The sequence below is a fragment of the Heliconius melpomene genome, chromosome 1 (genome assembly GCF_056956725.1).
Source record: "Heliconius melpomene rosina isolate 202511_hmr_F chromosome 1, ASM5695672v1, whole genome shotgun sequence".
Taxonomy (NCBI): Eukaryota; Metazoa; Arthropoda; class Insecta; order Lepidoptera; family Nymphalidae; genus Heliconius; species Heliconius melpomene.
The window spans coordinates 11,603,795-11,623,301 of record NC_140389.1 but is presented as its reverse complement, the minus strand read 5'-3'; the positions used below and the strand labels follow the sequence as shown (position 1 = coordinate 11,623,301).

Here is a 19,507-nt window from a genome sequence, read left to right as displayed (position 1 = left end):
TCGTATTGGTTTTTATAGATCCTCGTGATATTTTTATGACTTCTTTAAAGACTAAAGAGAGTTTTTTCATTGTAGATAAAATAAAATTCTGTAAATTCTGTAATTTAAAGCAATAATTTCTTATACGAAGTATGTTTATACAGTCTCTAGATGTACTATTTACTCAATAACATTCAATAGACATTAAAAAATAAATATCTCTGTTGCTTTATATAAAATCTAGTAGTGTTTTTATTGTACAATATATTAGGTTGAATATTTGTGTAAAAAAATATAGTATCATGTTTTTAATATTGTTTCTAAGACATACATTCACTTTTCGTAATAAGTTTCCATAATTTCTCTGTAGTTTTTAATACGATTTCTCATTTTGTGGGGGATCTTTATTATGATGGATGTGTGTGTGAATTCTGGAAGCATTGCGTGTTGAAGGGTGGAAGTCAACACCGTGCTTTATCTCGACACCAGAGCAACAAAATGAAAATATTAAATATTTCAATTCCTGAAATGGGAATCGAATCCACAACCTGTTGCTTTTACAGTCACACTTTGTGCCCCGCATCACGACTGGCTTTAAACAAATGATGTGACGAGAGCATATTCATAAGCAACGCATTCAACGCAAACAAGCATTGAAATAGTTTTGGAACTTATTAGGCTATTTATTTAGGATGCCATTTACGGGCTTTAGGTTCTTTTGTCAAAAACTTTCTTAATCCTCTATTCTGTGCCTGAAGATAATAATGTGTAGATAATAATGTGAATACCTTTAAGAAGTATCATATAGATTCTTATAATTAATCTCTACACATAATTATATTAGGACAGTCGTGGCGCAGGGGCACAATGTGGGCTGCAAAATCGACTGGTTGTGGGTTCGATCTTTACTCGAGGAAATAAAATATTTAGTTAAATTTATATTTTCATTTCTTCGCTCTGGTGTCGAGGGACGCGCAGCGTTTAGTTCCGTCACTCAACACGCAATGCGTCCACAAGTTGGCGGAGAGTTGGGGAACAGAGTGTCTTAACACTAGGTTACCTCTGCCTTCTTCTGTGTGCGGAATACAGCCTAAAGCTGATTATTTTTACATTATTATCGACTGGCATCTTCAGAATCAGTAAAGTAGGTAGAAAGGATATATGTTATTTTTTAGGCTCAGTGCCTTTATTAATTTTAATATCTCTATGTCGTATATAAATATATCAGTATAAAAAGACACATTTCATATATGAAAGCATCATTTTGTTATTATAAGAACATTGGATTCCCAAAGTTTGTGAACAGTCAACAAAAGTGAGAGTGAACTGCTAAACCCGCAGATTTACCTTACCAAAGAAAATCACCTAATAATTACGGTTAGCTTGGTATCTAACGACTTGGGGTATGACTTGCTATATTATATAACTAGCGGACGCGCGCAGCTTCGCATGCGTATTTAAGGGTGAATTCTAATAACCCATAAAACATTTGTTCAATGAAATATTTTTAAGAGTCTAAATTTCAAATTTTATAAAAATCGGTGGCGATTTAAAGATTTTTTCATACAAACTTTCAACCCCTTATTTGTACCCTTAGGGTGTGAATTCTAGAAAACCATGAAACATGTGTTTAATTATATACGTTTAAGAGTCTGAATCAAATTTTATAAAAATTGGTGACGATTTAAAAAAAACCTATACAAACTTTCAACCCCTTATTTGCACCCTTAGGGGGAGAATTCTAGAAAACGATGAAACACGTGTTCAATTAAATGCTTTTAAAAATCTAAATTTCAAATTTTATAAAAATCGGTGCCGATTAAAATTTTTTTCCATACAAACTTTGAACCCCTATTTCACCTATAGGGTTAAAATTTTTCAAAATCCCTTCTTAGTGGATGTCCAGATTACGAAAGTAAACTTATGTTCAAATTTAACGTTTCTACCATCAGCGGTTACGGCTGTGCGTGCATCTTACCTCAGTCAGTGAGGACAAGTCCTTTTATATATATAGATAATATATTTTACAAGGACGGAATTTGTTAACTAGAATTTATTTTTGCTTAAAATGCATTTATTTCTTATTTTTGTTTAGTTTGGATGATTTAAAAACACATAATAAAAAAAAACACGTAAATTCATTGTAACGTATGTATAATTACTTTATCTGAAACACGTACGAGATCTAGTAAAGTTTATCTTAATGCATCGTATTTTACAAGCTATCAGCAGTTCCTTTGATAGTTAATGACTGGCCTTTTTACTTTTAGAACCCAATATCAGACTCGATTAAGCTTCCGACCCGAACTTACAAATAAACTTTGTGAATTAGATCTATTTTAGTTTTCCTAAAGTTAAGTAGTAAACATGGCACCTTTAAAACATATTTATTAATGATAATGAATCTAAGATATTTATTAAATATATTAAAATCCCAACAAATATAACTCCAAATACCTATTATAATGTTAGATATTTTATAAAATTTTAATTGAATTGTTTTTTTTTTATTATAGTAACAATATTGGTAGTAAAAACAGCATGGTGGATGCATTTTTCACTTTATGCTATTCTGGAATGGCAAACCATACATCCTCTTCAAATATCGAATAGCTACGACCTACACTACTGCGTCATTGCACCTCACATTTATCATCGTAAAAGTGACATGGACTCTGTGCCTCTATAGGAACAATCTGTACGCGGCAACGCTAAATATCGGAAATATGAGCGCCACACCTTATGAAAAACTTACCTATTTGACTATTAATATATTATAGTTAGGAAAAGTAAGGACTAGGAGTAAAAGTAGACCGGCTACACGTTAAAAAGACGATTTGACGAAAAGCTAGACCAAAATGGACCATATCCGTGTTGTAAAGGATAAGATAAAATGAAAAGTTTTAGAGGAAGCCTTTGTTGAAGGACAAGCTAAAAAAATAAACCACTTTAGATTTAGAATAATATAAAATTTAATTTTAGGAATAAAAGTTTACTATAATTATATTATAGCTCTACTTTAGAAGGCCAAAATTAAGAAACAGTGTCTATTTCTATAAATTTGTTTGTGTGTATGTACCGCACTGTAGAAATGTACATATATAATGTAAATACTAACATAGCTCATATAAAACTGCAGTTTCTTGTTTTTAATATAATATTATTGCTATACGATGCACCTAAATTTACAATCAAACAAGTAAAATACAAGTATTACGCGTTCAATTTAACCATCGTCATTATAATATAGATACGAGTATACCAGAGTACAATCTTCTCGTTATATTACAAGTAAGATGAGATATCTTTCTGCTTAATCTTGACGTAAACGATGAGATTAGACGTTTCAATAATTACGAATATTACTTCCTTTGAGTGATAGAACGATAATTAACAAGTTATGAGGACAAATAAATAAGTAATGTATGTAATATTACTTAAATATACTTAAACTTTCTGTTATATTATATCGTTCGTATATTAATAATGTTAGTTATTACTGATTTGCTGGTAATCCAGACGGGAAAGAGAGAGTCGCATCTCATATATACTCATTTATTTTTAATTCCAGCTTGTAGTATACTTAATTTCCTATATAATTTTATAATAGACAAAACGACGCATAAAACACGATAGCATACCTTTTGCTATTAATTTATTTTTGTCATATATTTGGCTACTTCATACAAAATACGAGTACATGCCCTTCGGGGTATCCACAAGCTCTGCACGTGACCATTATGTGGATTTCGATATTGAAAAATCGATCAACTAAACTTACTCCTCATATCTTATGAAGTGAACGCATTCCTGTTTCTATATTTCTATGTCACTTTTTTAATTATTTAAAAAATGCCTCATTGTGACTTATTTATAAAAGATAGATTATTGTGTTGCGGATTTAGAACTAGTTAAATAGAATATTTAGCTATTTTTGCAGCGCACGCGCTTAAAGCAAGGAAATGGCGTTCATTATTATTGTTATTTCGTTATTTCTAAAAATTTCACAGCAATGTTATATAGTCTATAGCACTCCAGAGGAATGTAGCTTTCATACAACACAAAAAAAAGTAAATCGGTACAGTAGATCCAGAGATCTTAGCGTTTAAACAAACGAACAAACTCTTGAGCTTTATTATAGTTCAATCTCATTCAGATATATGTCTATGTATATATATACTTGCTTTCGGAATTCAGATTAAATGCGCCAACTTTTAAAGTTACTTGCAAAAACAGTGTAGTACATTTTTTTTATAGTACAGTCGGTTAAAGTTGGATGTAGTAAATATTTTGAATTTAATGTTTGGCAAAAACACCACATTTTATTGAAAACTGATGCAGGTATGTTTCAATCTTAAACTGTAATTCACAGAAGGCTTACTCATGATTACATTACAGAAAAAAAAATGAAGAAAGAGTAATATTTGTAGTCCTGGGACTTGAAAAACCATCACAGGGTGTCGGTTTTTCCGATATTTTTTAAAATCAATATAATATGAAAAATACATGACAAAGATTTTTTTTTATATTTTTCTCATAACTGTCACGACTTGGTCTATCACCTGGTTTCGTTTTATCGTTGACCCTGGGACACCCTGTATATATGAATATAAATATATACTCTCTCTCTCTCTCTCTCAAAAGGGATTGTAAACGCAACAGATTCGATTCCCACTCGATAAAATGAAATATTTACATTTCTTCGCTCTGATGTCGAGTGAAAGTGGGCCGTTGATTTCCGCGATTCAATATGTACAATCTCTCCAGAATTCGGCGGAAAATGGAGAACGGAGTTTCTTAATCTCTGCTTACCCTGCAGATTCAGTATACAACTGAATCTTAACATTCAGATTTTACAGTAGATACATAAAAGTGTATATTATAAGTTATTTATAAATTTCAGTTCATTGTCTTCTAAGGGAACTTTAATACATCTGTCGTATTATTACGCTCCGTTGGAAATACGAGTATAACCTTGTTATAATTTGGCCTTGCGAATCATCACCACAACAAAGTTAGCGGACCCGTGGCTCCTCTACGTTAGCAGACGTGGGCAGAAAATATTATTATTAATTCATAAGAGGTCTTATAGGAATTAAACATATTTAACTTTTGTTTCAATTGTGTTTCCAATTTACAGTATTCATGTTTATTATTATTGTAGGTTGCTCATTTTCTGTTAAATAAAATTATAATTGTAACATTTTATTTATGAAGAAATTTCATGGTATTATTAGCTAAATACGTATAATAGCTTCACGCTGCATCTCCCATAGAGATTCCCCACTTTTCTGATTTTCGTGATATTAAATATTCATTGCCCCCGAATACGTTTATTAATTATTTAAATCTAATAAATATATATAACAGAATATTGATAGGATGATAGCGTACTAAGTAAGTATAAATAGTCTTACTTTATGTTAAATATAGATCCATAAAATCTCTATACGTAATATGTTTATTATTATTCTAAATATAGAACTTCCACTTACTGAGTGATTGACAGACAACACGTAGCCCGGAGCGCGAACCACCCAGCATATAACATTAAAATTTGACAAACATAGATATATCTAAAATACCTCTATCTAGATATATTAGATAAATATAGATATTATATTTAGACAGTGAAGGAAAGAATTAAATAAAATTTTCCCGAAATTCCTACGTGAATTAATAAAAAATCTCTTTGTTTATTTTTCCTTCTTTTCTTGTTTCTATATTCCAAAAGATAATTAGTATTAAGTGGGTGTAGAAATGTTTAAAGAACGTTAATGCAAATTTTTACCGGAAAACAATAGGACTCCCTTGGGATTGAGAAAGGACGTTGTATTAAAATGTATTTTGAGTAAATTAACAAAGTTAATTATTATTCTTATCAAAGATATTATTTATATCAATAAAACGACCTTTATAACATTCGACTCATAATATGTAGCTACGTATGTATAAAAGTAGTGATAAGGTATAAAAATTGAAAGTCTCTGTTTTATTAAAAACAAATAAAATAATAAAAAATAACAATTACAATTAAAAACACGTTAACTAATATTTAAGATTACAAACATTGTATTATTTTAGTGATCTCAAATAATAATTTATATTTTAATTAATATCCGCGAGACAATAGTACCTACTAGGATAATATTTTCTAAAATGATTGTAAGAATGGGAATCTCTCTGTATCTATGTCTGGTTATTACATTTTTTTCAGCTTCATGCTGTAACCGACATATAGCAAGGTAAACAAAATCTAGTGTTAAGAAACTCTGTTTTCTACTTTCTGTTGAATTTCTGAAGCATTGCGTGTTGAATGGCAGAGCTCAACGCCGCGTTTTGCCTTGGTACCAGATCGTTACCCCCAATCGATCAAGGCTACAACCGTCGCGTCTACAGTCACAATCTTGTTACACCATTATGAGAAAATATTAAATAATTACTACCTTTTAACGAGAATTAGTAACTATATATAAGCAGCAAAGGAGTTATGTAACAAAGATTAAAGTTAATAATTTAGTAATTTAAGCGTGGTCAAAATTTCAAACATTTCGGTAGCTACTTTGTATAAAATGATAATAATTATCTAATGCCTTGAGGCGGCTCTACATAAAAGCTGTGCGAAAAGTTCAAAATATTGTTTACATTAATTTTAACTTTCCTATATTATGATAATATGTGAAATATAGATAAATAATTAATTATTTAGTGTCAAATGAGCGTGTAATCATGGCTTTAGTTGATTATAATTAATACGTAATGTGCTTAATATTTTCACTAGTAGTAGTATGTATAAATTAAATGATTTTTTTATATCTATCCGCGTATAATTTTATCGGGAATATAATAAGTATGCTGCATGCAACAATGCTGCATTTCGCATAGGTCAGTGTAGGCAAAGGGAATCTTTGTGTATTGGGTGGCGTAACTCAACGCCGCGCTTTGCCTCGATACCAGAGAGAAGATATTAAAATATTTAATTTTCTTGAGTGGGAATCGAATCCACAACCCGTCGCGTTGACAGTCACACGCTGTACCCTCTCTCCATGATTAGCCTCAAATTAACTATAACTTATGAGATAAATTCAGCTAAATGAAACAATAAAATACGTCTTAATTTTACATTGGGAAGGAATACTAATAATAGATACATTTCATTAAATATTCCTTAAAATGTTCTCAATAGGTCCTGTATACACGGATAGCAGTTGGACTTTGGCAGAGCTCACATGGACTTGGCCAGCTTGGACAGGGCCAGTGCTGCGCTACGCAATGCCCAAGAGTTGAAAAATCCATCGTTAGAACTGATTCCCAAAGGACTATTGTAACCGCATCTGAAACAAAGGTAGTATATAACTAAACGTTTTTTTTTTCGGTTTTTTAGCACGCTATATCTGACACACAGCAAGGTAGGCAAGAGAAACCTAGTGTTAAAACACTCTGTTCCCCATTTTCCACCGAATCTGGAGGCATTCCCTAAAAACCAGGGCGAAGAAAGAAAATGAAAATATTAACTACTTCACTATGACTTTCTATGAAATAAATTAGAACTATATATTTAATATATTCCTGAGTCGGTGTTAGATAAGCATCAATAGGTATCAAGCAGTATTAATAGAAAAAAAAATAATATAACAAATAAAAGCTGAATAAAATATTTTTTATAAAAAAATACTATACTAGATTGTCGTCCACCTCAAAAATAACGTTTTTAAAGTAATAAATACTAAATACATTTAAATTAATGAATAATTTCGTTAGTTGCTCTCTGTAGTTATCTTTTCTTTGAAGTAGTTAAAATATTATTTTCTCAAATTTGTTTTTTCTTTTAGTTTGTGTATAAAGACATAACTTTGAAGTATGTTTTTTTTAAATAAGTTTAAATATTTCTTAACAGATTTAGGCAACAAGCACTATTAAATATTATATTCCCTTTTACGTAAAACAACTTTAATTCCATTCTAAATTCATTAAACTCTCTAAATATTTTGTATATCTTTTTATTGCTGAAGTAAATACTCCTATTTCCAAAGAATAGAGTATTGGAAGTGTGTTTATTGAGGTAAAATAACGCTTTTATTACATCCGTACAAAATCTTAGAGAATTTTCCCGTGTGAGAAATTTTCAATCTATGTAACACGAGAATCTGTTCTGCAAGGTTTGCCATTTCATGCAACCAACAAAGAGTTCACGGACTTGACTGCAATTTTTAACTAACAAATATTACTTATGTTATTAGAGAATTTATGGCTATTTAATACACGCATAAAGCTTTTAGAGTGCTATAGGCTTCAAGTTTTGAACTAACGAATAACAGTACAAAATAATGATAATTTATTTTATATATTTACTAATCTGAATTACTTTAGTGTTCTAATAATATTATTATTTTAAATACAATGTTCATACATTGAAAACTAAAGTTTTACTCAATGCAATAAGACAATTATACATTACTAGCAGCCCGCCCGCGGCTTCGCCTGCGTGAACTACATTATTATTAATTTCTGTCTCCATGAGTACCTACGTCATATAAGTGACGTCCATGCAAAATTTGGGGCTCCTAGCATTTGTAGTAACAAAGTTTCATATAAACTTTCAACCCCAAAAACAATCCCTTGGAAATCGAATATTGCAAATTCCCGTCTTAGCGAGCACCTACGTCCTATAAGTAACTCCTATGCAAAATTTGAGATTCCTAACACTTGTAGTTTCTGAGATTTCGTGATGAGTGAGTGACCTTTCGACTTTATATATATAGATAGATACTGATATAACTTTTTTATTTATCAACTGATTTAAATAAAACAATTATTTAAAGAAAATTACATTTAAATCGGTTAAGCCGTTTCTAGAATTAGACATACATTTTTTAAATAATTCTTTTGAATAATTTATAATAGAAATTACATTGATTGAATTGTACCAAATAATAATTCTCATATCTCTTGCGTATACAAAGAGCGATTACTTACAATTTTGTTAGGTATATGTATACAAGTAAATTGTATTCACATGTTCGTCCATATGTACCTGTGCAGCTATAGTGACAACTTTATTATTATCTTATATTCGATGACAAATAAAAATACGTGTTTTGTAAGAAAATATTAATTATTTGGTTTACTTTACTATATCAATATACAAACATACATATATACAGCGGCAGGTAAAGTGCATTAGTATGAAGTGCAATTCATTACGTCGCATGAGAGAGGATTAACTGTCTGCAAGTAGGTTAGTCATAAATTATTCAATAGCGCCAGCTTCTATTTAAATATTGTCCCAGAAATATTTTTCTTTTCCTTGAGTAGATAGATATATCTGTAGAAACAATACGATGTCATAATCAATTATCAGCTTTAATAAATTTAGTTTTTTTCAGAATTCGGCAGAAAGTGGGGAACGGAGTGTCTTAACACTAGGTTTCCTCTGCCTACCCTGCTGTATGCGGGATTCAGCGTGAAGCTGATTTTTTTTTTATTTCCACGACATTTTAAACCATATTTCGAGCTCCAATCACCATGGTTATGAAATTATAATGAAATGAAATTAAACAAAAACAATAATAAAAAATAATATTTTTTTATCACAATGGACCAAATAGGTGACAATAAAGTAATTTCTAATTATAACATAGAGTCATTGTTATGTTGATTTAGTCGGATTCATTGCATATAAATTGCAATTAGGTAATTAATTTTTAAGCTCCGACGTTCAAGCACTTTACAGTAGTCTAAAGCCAAGATAGATACAGAGAGACAGTCTACCTGTGGCCACAGATTTTAAAAAAGAAATACTTTATTGTCAATTATTATTAAAATATCTTAATTGTCCAATCCAATATCAATATATATATATTTCATTAAAAAACAAGATTTTAACAAGATTTGTTATACTAGGAATATTATTACATAACTGTTGAAAAATCATATTCTACTTCATTTATATAAGGATTAAAAACTTAAATTTAAGCCAATTTCATAAATGCTACTAAATATTGTTTGAAAAGTACTTAGGTCTTTAGATATTACACGATTTCTACGACCAGAGCTTTACGTTTTAATCGACTAACATTTCGATAACGACAGCGTGGTATACGCGATAGCGTATAAAAGTGATAACTTTTATACGGCACACGATCTTGAAGTCGTCTCATAAGATGAAGCTGTAAGACGCGATAACCTTTCATGAACTTAAAAATGAAGTCGACTTACATAAATTCCAAATATAAGGAAACGTTAGAAGAACAACGGGTATTCGTGCATAATTATTCTAACACGCGGTAGTCACGATTCCTTATAATATATTAATATTGTTGTTTGTAATACTGGAAACGTTCGGTTTGTATTTTCGCGAACGAGTTTTGTGAAAACTGTACTTACATATAAATTTATTTGATGGAATAACAAAGTGTTTATTATGCTGCATCAGATAAATATTAATAATGCTCTACAATTGGCCGATATTATACGCAATATAATTGTTAATTTACAATAATTGTAACTCATCAAAAATAATTGTAACGAAATACATAATTTTAATTTAACGCATACATATATTTGATAAAAAGTATTACTTTTGAAACTTTTTTTATTCTAATTCGACTTCTATAAAAGGAGGAAGTTATATATTTTTTAGAAGTTTTGTGACTGGGTGAACCGATTTTGATAATTATTTTTATGGTTTCCGGTTCTTGGGGTACCTTTCAAGGAAAAAAGGAATTCTTATGAGATCGCTTTGTCATTCGTCTGTCTGTCTGTCAAGAGCCTTTATCTCAGCTACGCTTGGTGATACCGAGTGAAATTCAACCCATATATTTAGATCTACGTTCCCATGATTTCCTGAAAAAATGGCGTGTCTTCACACCTACTTAAAAAAAAGATACTGCTGTTTATACAGCAAAAAACGCATATTTTTACAGTGTATTCTCAGTTAGTGAGAACATGTTCTTTTATATATATAGATATTATTTAATTTTAACAAATACTAAATGCTAAAGTCTAATTTATCATTTATTGATTAAACATATGTATTGGTTACAATAAGAGAATGTTGGGATACTGCTAAATATTTTTACAATGTACGCATATTCTAATATTGTAAATTATACATATAATACTATTACTAACAGGATATGGTCCACAATTCAGTATTATTAAAATAAGAGGTAAGTCGTGACAAATATTATGAACATTTGTTTGAAAACATTTACATTCTACATACTTAAGTAATACCCAAGCTCCATGGTGCGTAATAAGTAGGCAGACTGAGACTGTCAATATGTAACAAAACATCTCACAAACGTTCATTATTAATGTTAATGAGGCGAAATCATCTACGTTGTTAAATATTAGCGTAAAAATTAATATGTGAATAATATTTTATATTATTATCAAATTTCAAATTGATGTAATATAAAACTCGAGTACCTATAGGCGTAGGCCGTAGTGGCGTAGGGGGCTGTGAGTTCGATTTCCATTCTGGAGAATGAAACATTTAATCATATTACTATAAATATATACAAATTTTATTTCTTCGCTCTAGTGACAAAGCGCGGCGTTGAGTTTCGCCTCTCAATAAGCAATACCTCGTGAATTCGATTGTATTAATACTAAGTTCTTAAATTAATTTATTTACATATGCACTCCCAAAAAACTAATTCTAAATAGGTACATAATTATCTTAGCAATGTAACGGTGTATTTCCTGAAAAATCTATCACACTGTTATATAAATAAATAAAAAATAATTATAAAATATATATAATAATATTTTTTGTTATGTTACAACATACGCACATTTAGGCTTTAGGCGTACAATTTCAAGTGGTATATGAGTGTGATACCATTTTCCTCTCATGCCAAATAAAAGGAACAAAATTACAAGTTAAGAAACATTATCTTAATAGACTACCTAACGTTTATATTATGAATATTCATCCAAGAAAAATTTGGACACATAATCGGACAGACTGTTCTCAGACTTTCTAATCAGGCCACGATGGCGGCAGACAACAATATCTATAAATAAATAACAGATTTGTATCTGTTATATACATAATGCAAAAATAATTGAAAAGTAAAAATATATTTCTTTAAATTTTAATTAACAATAATTTAAAAAAGGGTGGAGTGTGTAGTGTCCCAACATTTACTTACCAATATATAAATAGTACTTGCACAAATTAAATACTTAAGTTATAATTTATTAATACATCAAATATTCATCAACATTAACCTTGATCGAAATATACCGTAGAATTAGATTAAAAATATTGTTTAACTTCGAATATTTGCGGTATACAAAACAAATAAATGTACTTTTAGAGTCAGTTTAGTTTCAAAGATTAGCCTGAACAAACAGACAACAGTTGAAAAATCACAATTTTTTTGAAATCACGGACAGATTTTAATTATATTTATATATATTACTATAAGCAGACGCACTTCAAAATATAATAGTATATAAGAGTTTCGGTTTCTAGTTATTTAATTGTAAAGATGTAGCGTGTGTAGACGACGCTTCCCAATGGAAGCGTCTCAGAAACTCTTTTCTTTGTTTCATTATGCTAAAGGAAACTTCTGTCTGCCTGTTATTCTATGCAGCATTACACATATTTCATTTGTACAAATTTAATTCAACATTTTATTTTATTTAATGATACTCTTTCTATCCAGGTGAAGACCCATACACCGTCGAAATCGTCAAAGTCGTGTTCAAATCACGAAACCAGAAGTTGCCATCATTTGAGTCACCTGTCTCGTAACGTGTTGCGCGCCCGACGCGGTGTCGTCCGTATGCTGATAGTAGTAGTGCTCACATTCGCCGTATGTAACTTACCCTTCCATGCACGCAAGATGTGGCAGTACTGGTCAAGTGGATACCAAGGTACTAGTGACTTCAGCGCCCTCCTGACGCCCCTAACGTTTCTTATCACGTACTTCAACTCTGGAATCAATCCTTTGCTATATGCATTCTTGTCTAAGAACTTTAGAAAAGGTATGCGGGAATTGCTGTTCTGTAATTTCTCAGGCAAGAGGAAGAGCGACAATCTGATACTTTTGAACCGCGTTGGAGGCGCGGGCCTTAGGAGGAGTTCGACTCGGTCAACTCGCGCCAACTGCAGCACCGTCACAATGGCCCCCAATGGCGAGTCATGAGGGTTGCATCGCCGCAGGTTCCTGTACAAAATAGAAAACACGGACATTTCCTGATTAACGGAGAGTACCGACGAGGTAACTGACAGTAGCGGAGTTTACACAGTTTCCACAGTATCAAGACGAGATTTATATGATTAAAACTACGTTATAAGTCATCCGTTTGTCGCATTACTCCAAAAATGAATGGACATTTTTAAATAGTGATCTCATGAGCTTAAAGTAGTGTAAACGTTAATAGTGATTTAGGCGGTTTTTATGGTGTAGCCTAATTGTTTAAAATACTGTATATACGTAGCTTTACCATATAACGTAATATATGCAAAATGTTATATTTATACTACCTAGTATATAGTAGGTATACGATACTATAACATTATAAAATCATATAAAAAACCATTCAACCTACTATTAAGCAGAAAAAATATTTGTATACCGACGCTTGAATATAACGAAGATCTTTAAGATAAATAAAACTTGTAAATATATTTATTATTAGATACATTTTCTAACATTTTGTACATAACTTTTTAATAAATTAGCCTATAAAAGAACTTAGAGTAGAAAAGCCGATTGGTACAAATTTTACGAACGAAATTGCTTTAAAAAAGGTTAGCTTTGAAATCTTAATGAAATATCATATCTTTCTTATCAACATCATAAAAAAAATATATAATTAAAAATATCTAAAGTATTCTGTTTTTAATATGTTAATATTTAACGATTATTATAATTTTTTTAAGTTATTTTATGTAAAGAGTTCACAGATCCGATATGACTAGCGCAAAGGCTAGTAGAAGACGTTATGAAGTTCATGTTTTAATACGAGTGCTACATTGTTTGAATATAAATGCCAAAGATAAAGCTATATGTTAATTAATTTATTTATTTTCTACCATTAAATAAATGAACATTTAGTTTCATAATTAAAACATATAAGTATAAAATGGATTATAATATCCCTTTATAATAATCCATTTTATATATCTTCCGTATTGAAAATATTGGTAAAGAGCATTTTAAAAACCCATTAGTGTTTAGAGTTGACTGAAGTCTTGACTGTGAAAAGATAAGCTTTATATTCTTCAGAGTTATTTAAACTCGCACTACTAAGGCTTTTGTGCAAGAAAATTGAATAATTTACGAGATCGCACGTTTTACTTTATTTTTGTTGTTCAAGAAGTTAGTTGGCTTTCCTTGATATCACACCCGAGCACTGGCAGTTTACATTTGAACAAAATTAAATTTGCTTCTTTATAGCGACACCGGTGAATAGATTCTTGTAACCTTTTGTAATAACGTCGAAGTACATTTTTCTTAGAATTTTAACATTTCTTTTAAACGTTTAAATAAAAAAACCTTATATATTATAGTAAAGTAAGTAAATAATAAAGATAACGAAGAGAATGCTATTTATGAAATATTTTTTAACATTATTGTTATTCTACACTAATGATAATTCTAATCTTTGGGTAGCGGACCGAAATAAGTTGTTACATGGTGGGATTTCGATGTCTCTTGATGGGATTGTATGACTTAGTGGTCAGTGCGCTTGGACGAGTTCCAAGAGTTCAAGGTTCTAGGACTTTCAAGATTTAAATCCCGCTACATTCAACTTTTTACACGTTTTGTAAATAAATATTTGTTTGGCTTATTACTAGTTTATTATTTGTTCTTTTTCTTTATTTTAGTTGTACATATGTAACAGGGTACAGAGGGAACCCGAGATCTTATTATTAAGACACTTCCGTTCCCCACTTCCCGCCGAATTCTGCAGGCATTGCGTGTTGACTGGTGAAATTCAACGCCGCGTTCTCGTTACCAGACCGAAGAAATGAAGACATTATATATTTAATCTCTTCGCTTACAGTCGCACGCTAGAGCCCTTCGAGGCGCCCCAATAGAGAATTTTTACTTCATCTCTACTTGTTGCATGGTTTATTTAGATGTAATTACTATGTGAAATTTAATTCGCAACAGTGTCAAAAATATTTTTACTACGAGCAACACGAAATGTAAAGTGAGAATCAAAATAAGGAACAGGTAGAAAGTGTTCTTTCAGAATAAGTGCCAAAGGTTTTCCAGCAACATACCGGTTTTCTCAAGCGTACGCTTTCACTGAAGTAATACACTGTAAAATACCGACGTTCAGTATTCTCAATTCCGTTTCACAGAAAGGGTCAAAGGAAGGTGCCTACGTGAATAACTACAAACTATCCAAATATGTAGTTGTGCAATTTGAATGTATAATGACTTCGTAAAATGTTTTAATTATCTATAATAAATATAATTTATAAATATATAACTAAATTTAAAATCATTCGTTGTTTCTATCCATAATTGCGTGTAAATTCATGTACATAATGACAATATAATACTGTTTATATTAATAAAAATCAAAATAATGTTTAACCTTTATAGCAATGGTTGAAAGGAGTTGTTAAAAAATTTATTGGGACAACGTAACATGTTACTTTTGCTAATGCTACTTAATTACTCATAGCCTTCGTTTCTCGTTTACCTTTTGAAATAATATATTTCATGCTTAATTTTCAAGGAGTCCTATTATATACGAGTCGTACAGTCGTACTCGTACAGTCATATTATGTCAATGCAAGTTACTACAGCTATTTATTTCATTCTATTTTATTGTATTTTATATGTACCTAGACACTTTGAAAATATATTTTATCAAAAAAAACCCTTTATACATATATATTTTAATAATTACGTAAACTGTTGCTGAATCACTAACAAATTTCTGAAAATTAAAATTTCATATTTCTGAAAATTCTTACGGGAATGAAAAAAATTAACACCACATTCAATAAGTGTAAAATGTATGAGCTAATATTATTATTATTATAACAATAAGAAATATTCAATATGTTATTAAATAATTTTTTTGTAAACTTTTTTTGTAATTTATTGCAAGTTTAGTAATGAAATCAGCATAGCGTGCTCTGCAATCCACTAACTGGCGCAACGTTGCAGTCTGTCTCAATTTAAATTAACTTTGTTCTCCAATATAGATTATAATTATGGCTTAATATATGTTAAATATAATGTTTCTCTGTAATTTTCGTTTACTAAGGAAATTACTATTAATAATTTATTTTCTTAATAGTATAAATATTGTTATTAGTATTGTAAATAGTATAGTATTTTTAACTTTTACTTTTCTTATTAATTTATGCTTCAAAATGTGAATAGAAATAAATTTGTACAATATCAATACTAAAAAATATCTACATCAAGAACACATCAATAATGATGTGATTGCTTTATATGTTTTTGTAAAAGAATAATAAATATATTTTAATAAAATTCTTAATAATAAATACATGTACTTATAAATAAGAATAAATGGAATGTGTTGACCACTACAAGAGAGAAATCCTGTTACGTTTTTTTTTCTATTTGCTAAGTTATGTTTAAAAAATATGTTTTACTATATTTTGGTAATCAATTACCAAAATTATCGTGTAAATCATATCATTTTTTTTATAAATATATATCTATTACTGTAAATATTAATTGAATAATCAAATAAATAAATTTTACTTCTTCAAACCGTTTTTCCTTTCATCCCAGCCTTTAAGGTATTTCCGCCCTGTAAAGAACAAAGCAGTCGTTACTCCATAAGGGTCTATGTTATACATTTGCAGGTAGGTGGGAGGCGAAACCAGCCAGACTTTCGTTATGTTATAAAACTTGAAAGTTTTTTAAAATTATACGGAATCCTAAAAATGGTAAATAATATATATTTTTTGTTCTCCTTTTTTACTAAAAACGTTGAAATAACTAATAACCCGCTGTTCATGAAAAGAAACTCTAATAACGATGGCGTCGGCTATAACCATACACTATCTAAAAATAAATAAGTATCAAACAATTTTCTTACTTCATCGTGGTACATTGTCATAAGTAAGTGAGATTTTGTGTTCTCTAATAAAATGTGAACGACAATCGACCGATTTGCAGCTCCATTCTCAGAGGGGCTACAAACATCATATTTTTATTAAGCAACGAAAATAGTTTTCAAGAAAAATCCTTTTTAGATACTCTCTTATTCTTTCTCTGATTCTCTCTGTAACCCTTATTGTGGAATAGATAATAAAAGACAAAGATAATATTTTGGTAAGATATTCGATTTTTTAATAATGTGGAACCCAGGAATCATTTTATCATAACCAGTCACGCCAGAAAAAAACAATTGATAGAAATAACAATATTTCTTTGAACTCTCAGATACTTTCTAACTAGGTAAACCTCATAAAATGCACCAGATAATGAAAATAGAATTTGAGCCTTTAGTAAAGTAACTTGTTTTTTATAAGCTTTAATTCAGTTATCTTCGGGAAGTTTAAGATTTTATAAATATTTGAAATTGTTTCAATGCCTTATAACGAAATATTTGCTCTGGAAACATCGCATAAAATGGCTTATACATTTATTTTAAATTATTATAAAAACTTATTACAGGCATTATTAAGAAAGTTAACTTGATGCATTAAGAAAAAAACTTGAATAAGAGACCTCATGAGAACAGGCGACGGTAAAAAATAACGACGTGAATTTCATAATCATGACATATTTTTTTATGTGTACTGCCCTATTTTTTATAAGCAACAGAAAACGGACTTATTTTTTAGGGATCCGTAACTCAAAAGGAAAAAAAAGAACCCTTATAGGATCACATTGTTGTCCGTCTTTTGAGTCGTCTCACAAGAGATCGCGTGCGGTCTCGAAATAAATGAACAAAGTATCAAGCTGAAATTTATATCAAATATTCAGGTGTAAACTTCTTTAGAGCACCGAAACAACAAGTCAACGTAATCAAAAGATACGAGTATTTAGGCATCGTTTTTGCTGTTTTTTGTGTAAAATTCGCCGCGTAATCTCAAGTCTTGACAGACGTACAGACAGACAATAAATTAATCCTATAAGATTTCCGTTATTAACTTTTGAGGTACCCTAAATATTGAAAACTTATAATTGCAGTTAATTTTATACAAAATGAGTGCATACGGTACACTTATACTTTCGTTGACCCAACTATATACCCTACTACTGGTACAGAACCCTCAATGGGCGTATCTGACTTGCACTTGACCGGCTTTTTATGTTTATTAACTTAACTGAAGCCACACATTAAGCTCTTAACATATTGCTGATTTAACAAAAGGTAAAAAGATATTATTTTTTAAGTTTTTTTTTTATTTCTTGTACAAAATGAGTGGGCCTATAGTAAATAAAATTGTAGTATGTAAAACGCACTCATTTATTATCCCTACTCTTATAATTAATTTATAATAAAATATACAAAGTTATCTATGTGACACAAGGTTTTTTTTATAATAGATACCTAATCATAAAACACATGATAAGGATTAAATTTTTTTTAAAACTTCACGCTGTATCCTGTACACAGCAGGGTAGGCAGAGGGAACCTCGTGTTAAGACACTTTATACCCCACTTTCCCCCGAATTCTGGAGGCATTGCGTGTTGAGTGGCGGAACTTTTTACATTCAACAATGAAGCTAAAAATATAAAATGTTGATATCACAGAAATCTAACATACCTAAGTCGTTATTAGAGGTAATATTAAAGCGGCACCTTTAATGCCGTCGAGTCGAGTGCCATAATTACCTATAACTAATATAACTTGACATTTTTATTATAGTTATTATTACTTATGAACAAGAATATCATCATACTTATCAAATTCTAGTGTTTTCTACTAGCTTTGAGAGATTTTCGTCCATATAAATCTCAAAATCATTATTTCGCTTTAATTACAACAAATCGATTTACCAATTGTTGAGTGAAATCTAATATTATTATATAATATAATATTACATAATAGATTATGTTTTCTAAGACATCTATACACAACGTTATTAACGATTGTGATATACGATATATTCCTAATACATGAACGACAATTCTTTTCAGTATACGTAGGTTTCCATATCATAATATTTTTTTATTATTTACTATATTTCTCCAAATTTCTTTGCTCTAAGTATATTGAAAATTTATAAAATTTTGTAAAGGAATAACACGCGTAAAAGCAAATCCTATCGAATTTCCGGCTTCAGTATAAATACCGAAAGGATTACCGAATAACTGTCGTGATATTTGGGCGAGTTCTGTTGAATTTAATCTGGGTTTTACTTCTTGCGCACAGCTCAAACATTTTCAGTAATTTACGTTACAACAATTCGAATTTAATTGGACTTCTTAAATTATTCGGGTCCCAAAATTAATGTTTTCTATTTCAATATGCTTATATACTTCGATTTATATATTTCTAAATTTAATATAAATCGATGTTTATTAAAATTGTAAGAGATCATCAACT

General features: G+C 30.1%; 1 protein-coding gene across 1 annotated transcript in view; it reads left to right on the top strand.

The window, feature by feature from the left end:
• Nucleotides 1-15,539, top strand: part of TrissinR (Trissin receptor) — a 56,379-nt gene extending 40,840 nt beyond the window's left edge. Inside the window, exons 6-7 of the mRNA XM_085194645.1 lie at nucleotides 7,166-7,324; nucleotides 12,660-15,539. Of these exons, the coding sequence (XP_085050771.1) occupies nucleotides 7,166-7,324; nucleotides 12,660-13,142 (642 nt within the window). The 3' untranslated portion in view covers nucleotides 13,143-15,539. The remainder of the gene's footprint in view (nucleotides 1-7,165; nucleotides 7,325-12,659) is intronic.
• Nucleotides 15,540-19,507: the final 3,968 nt, after the last annotated feature.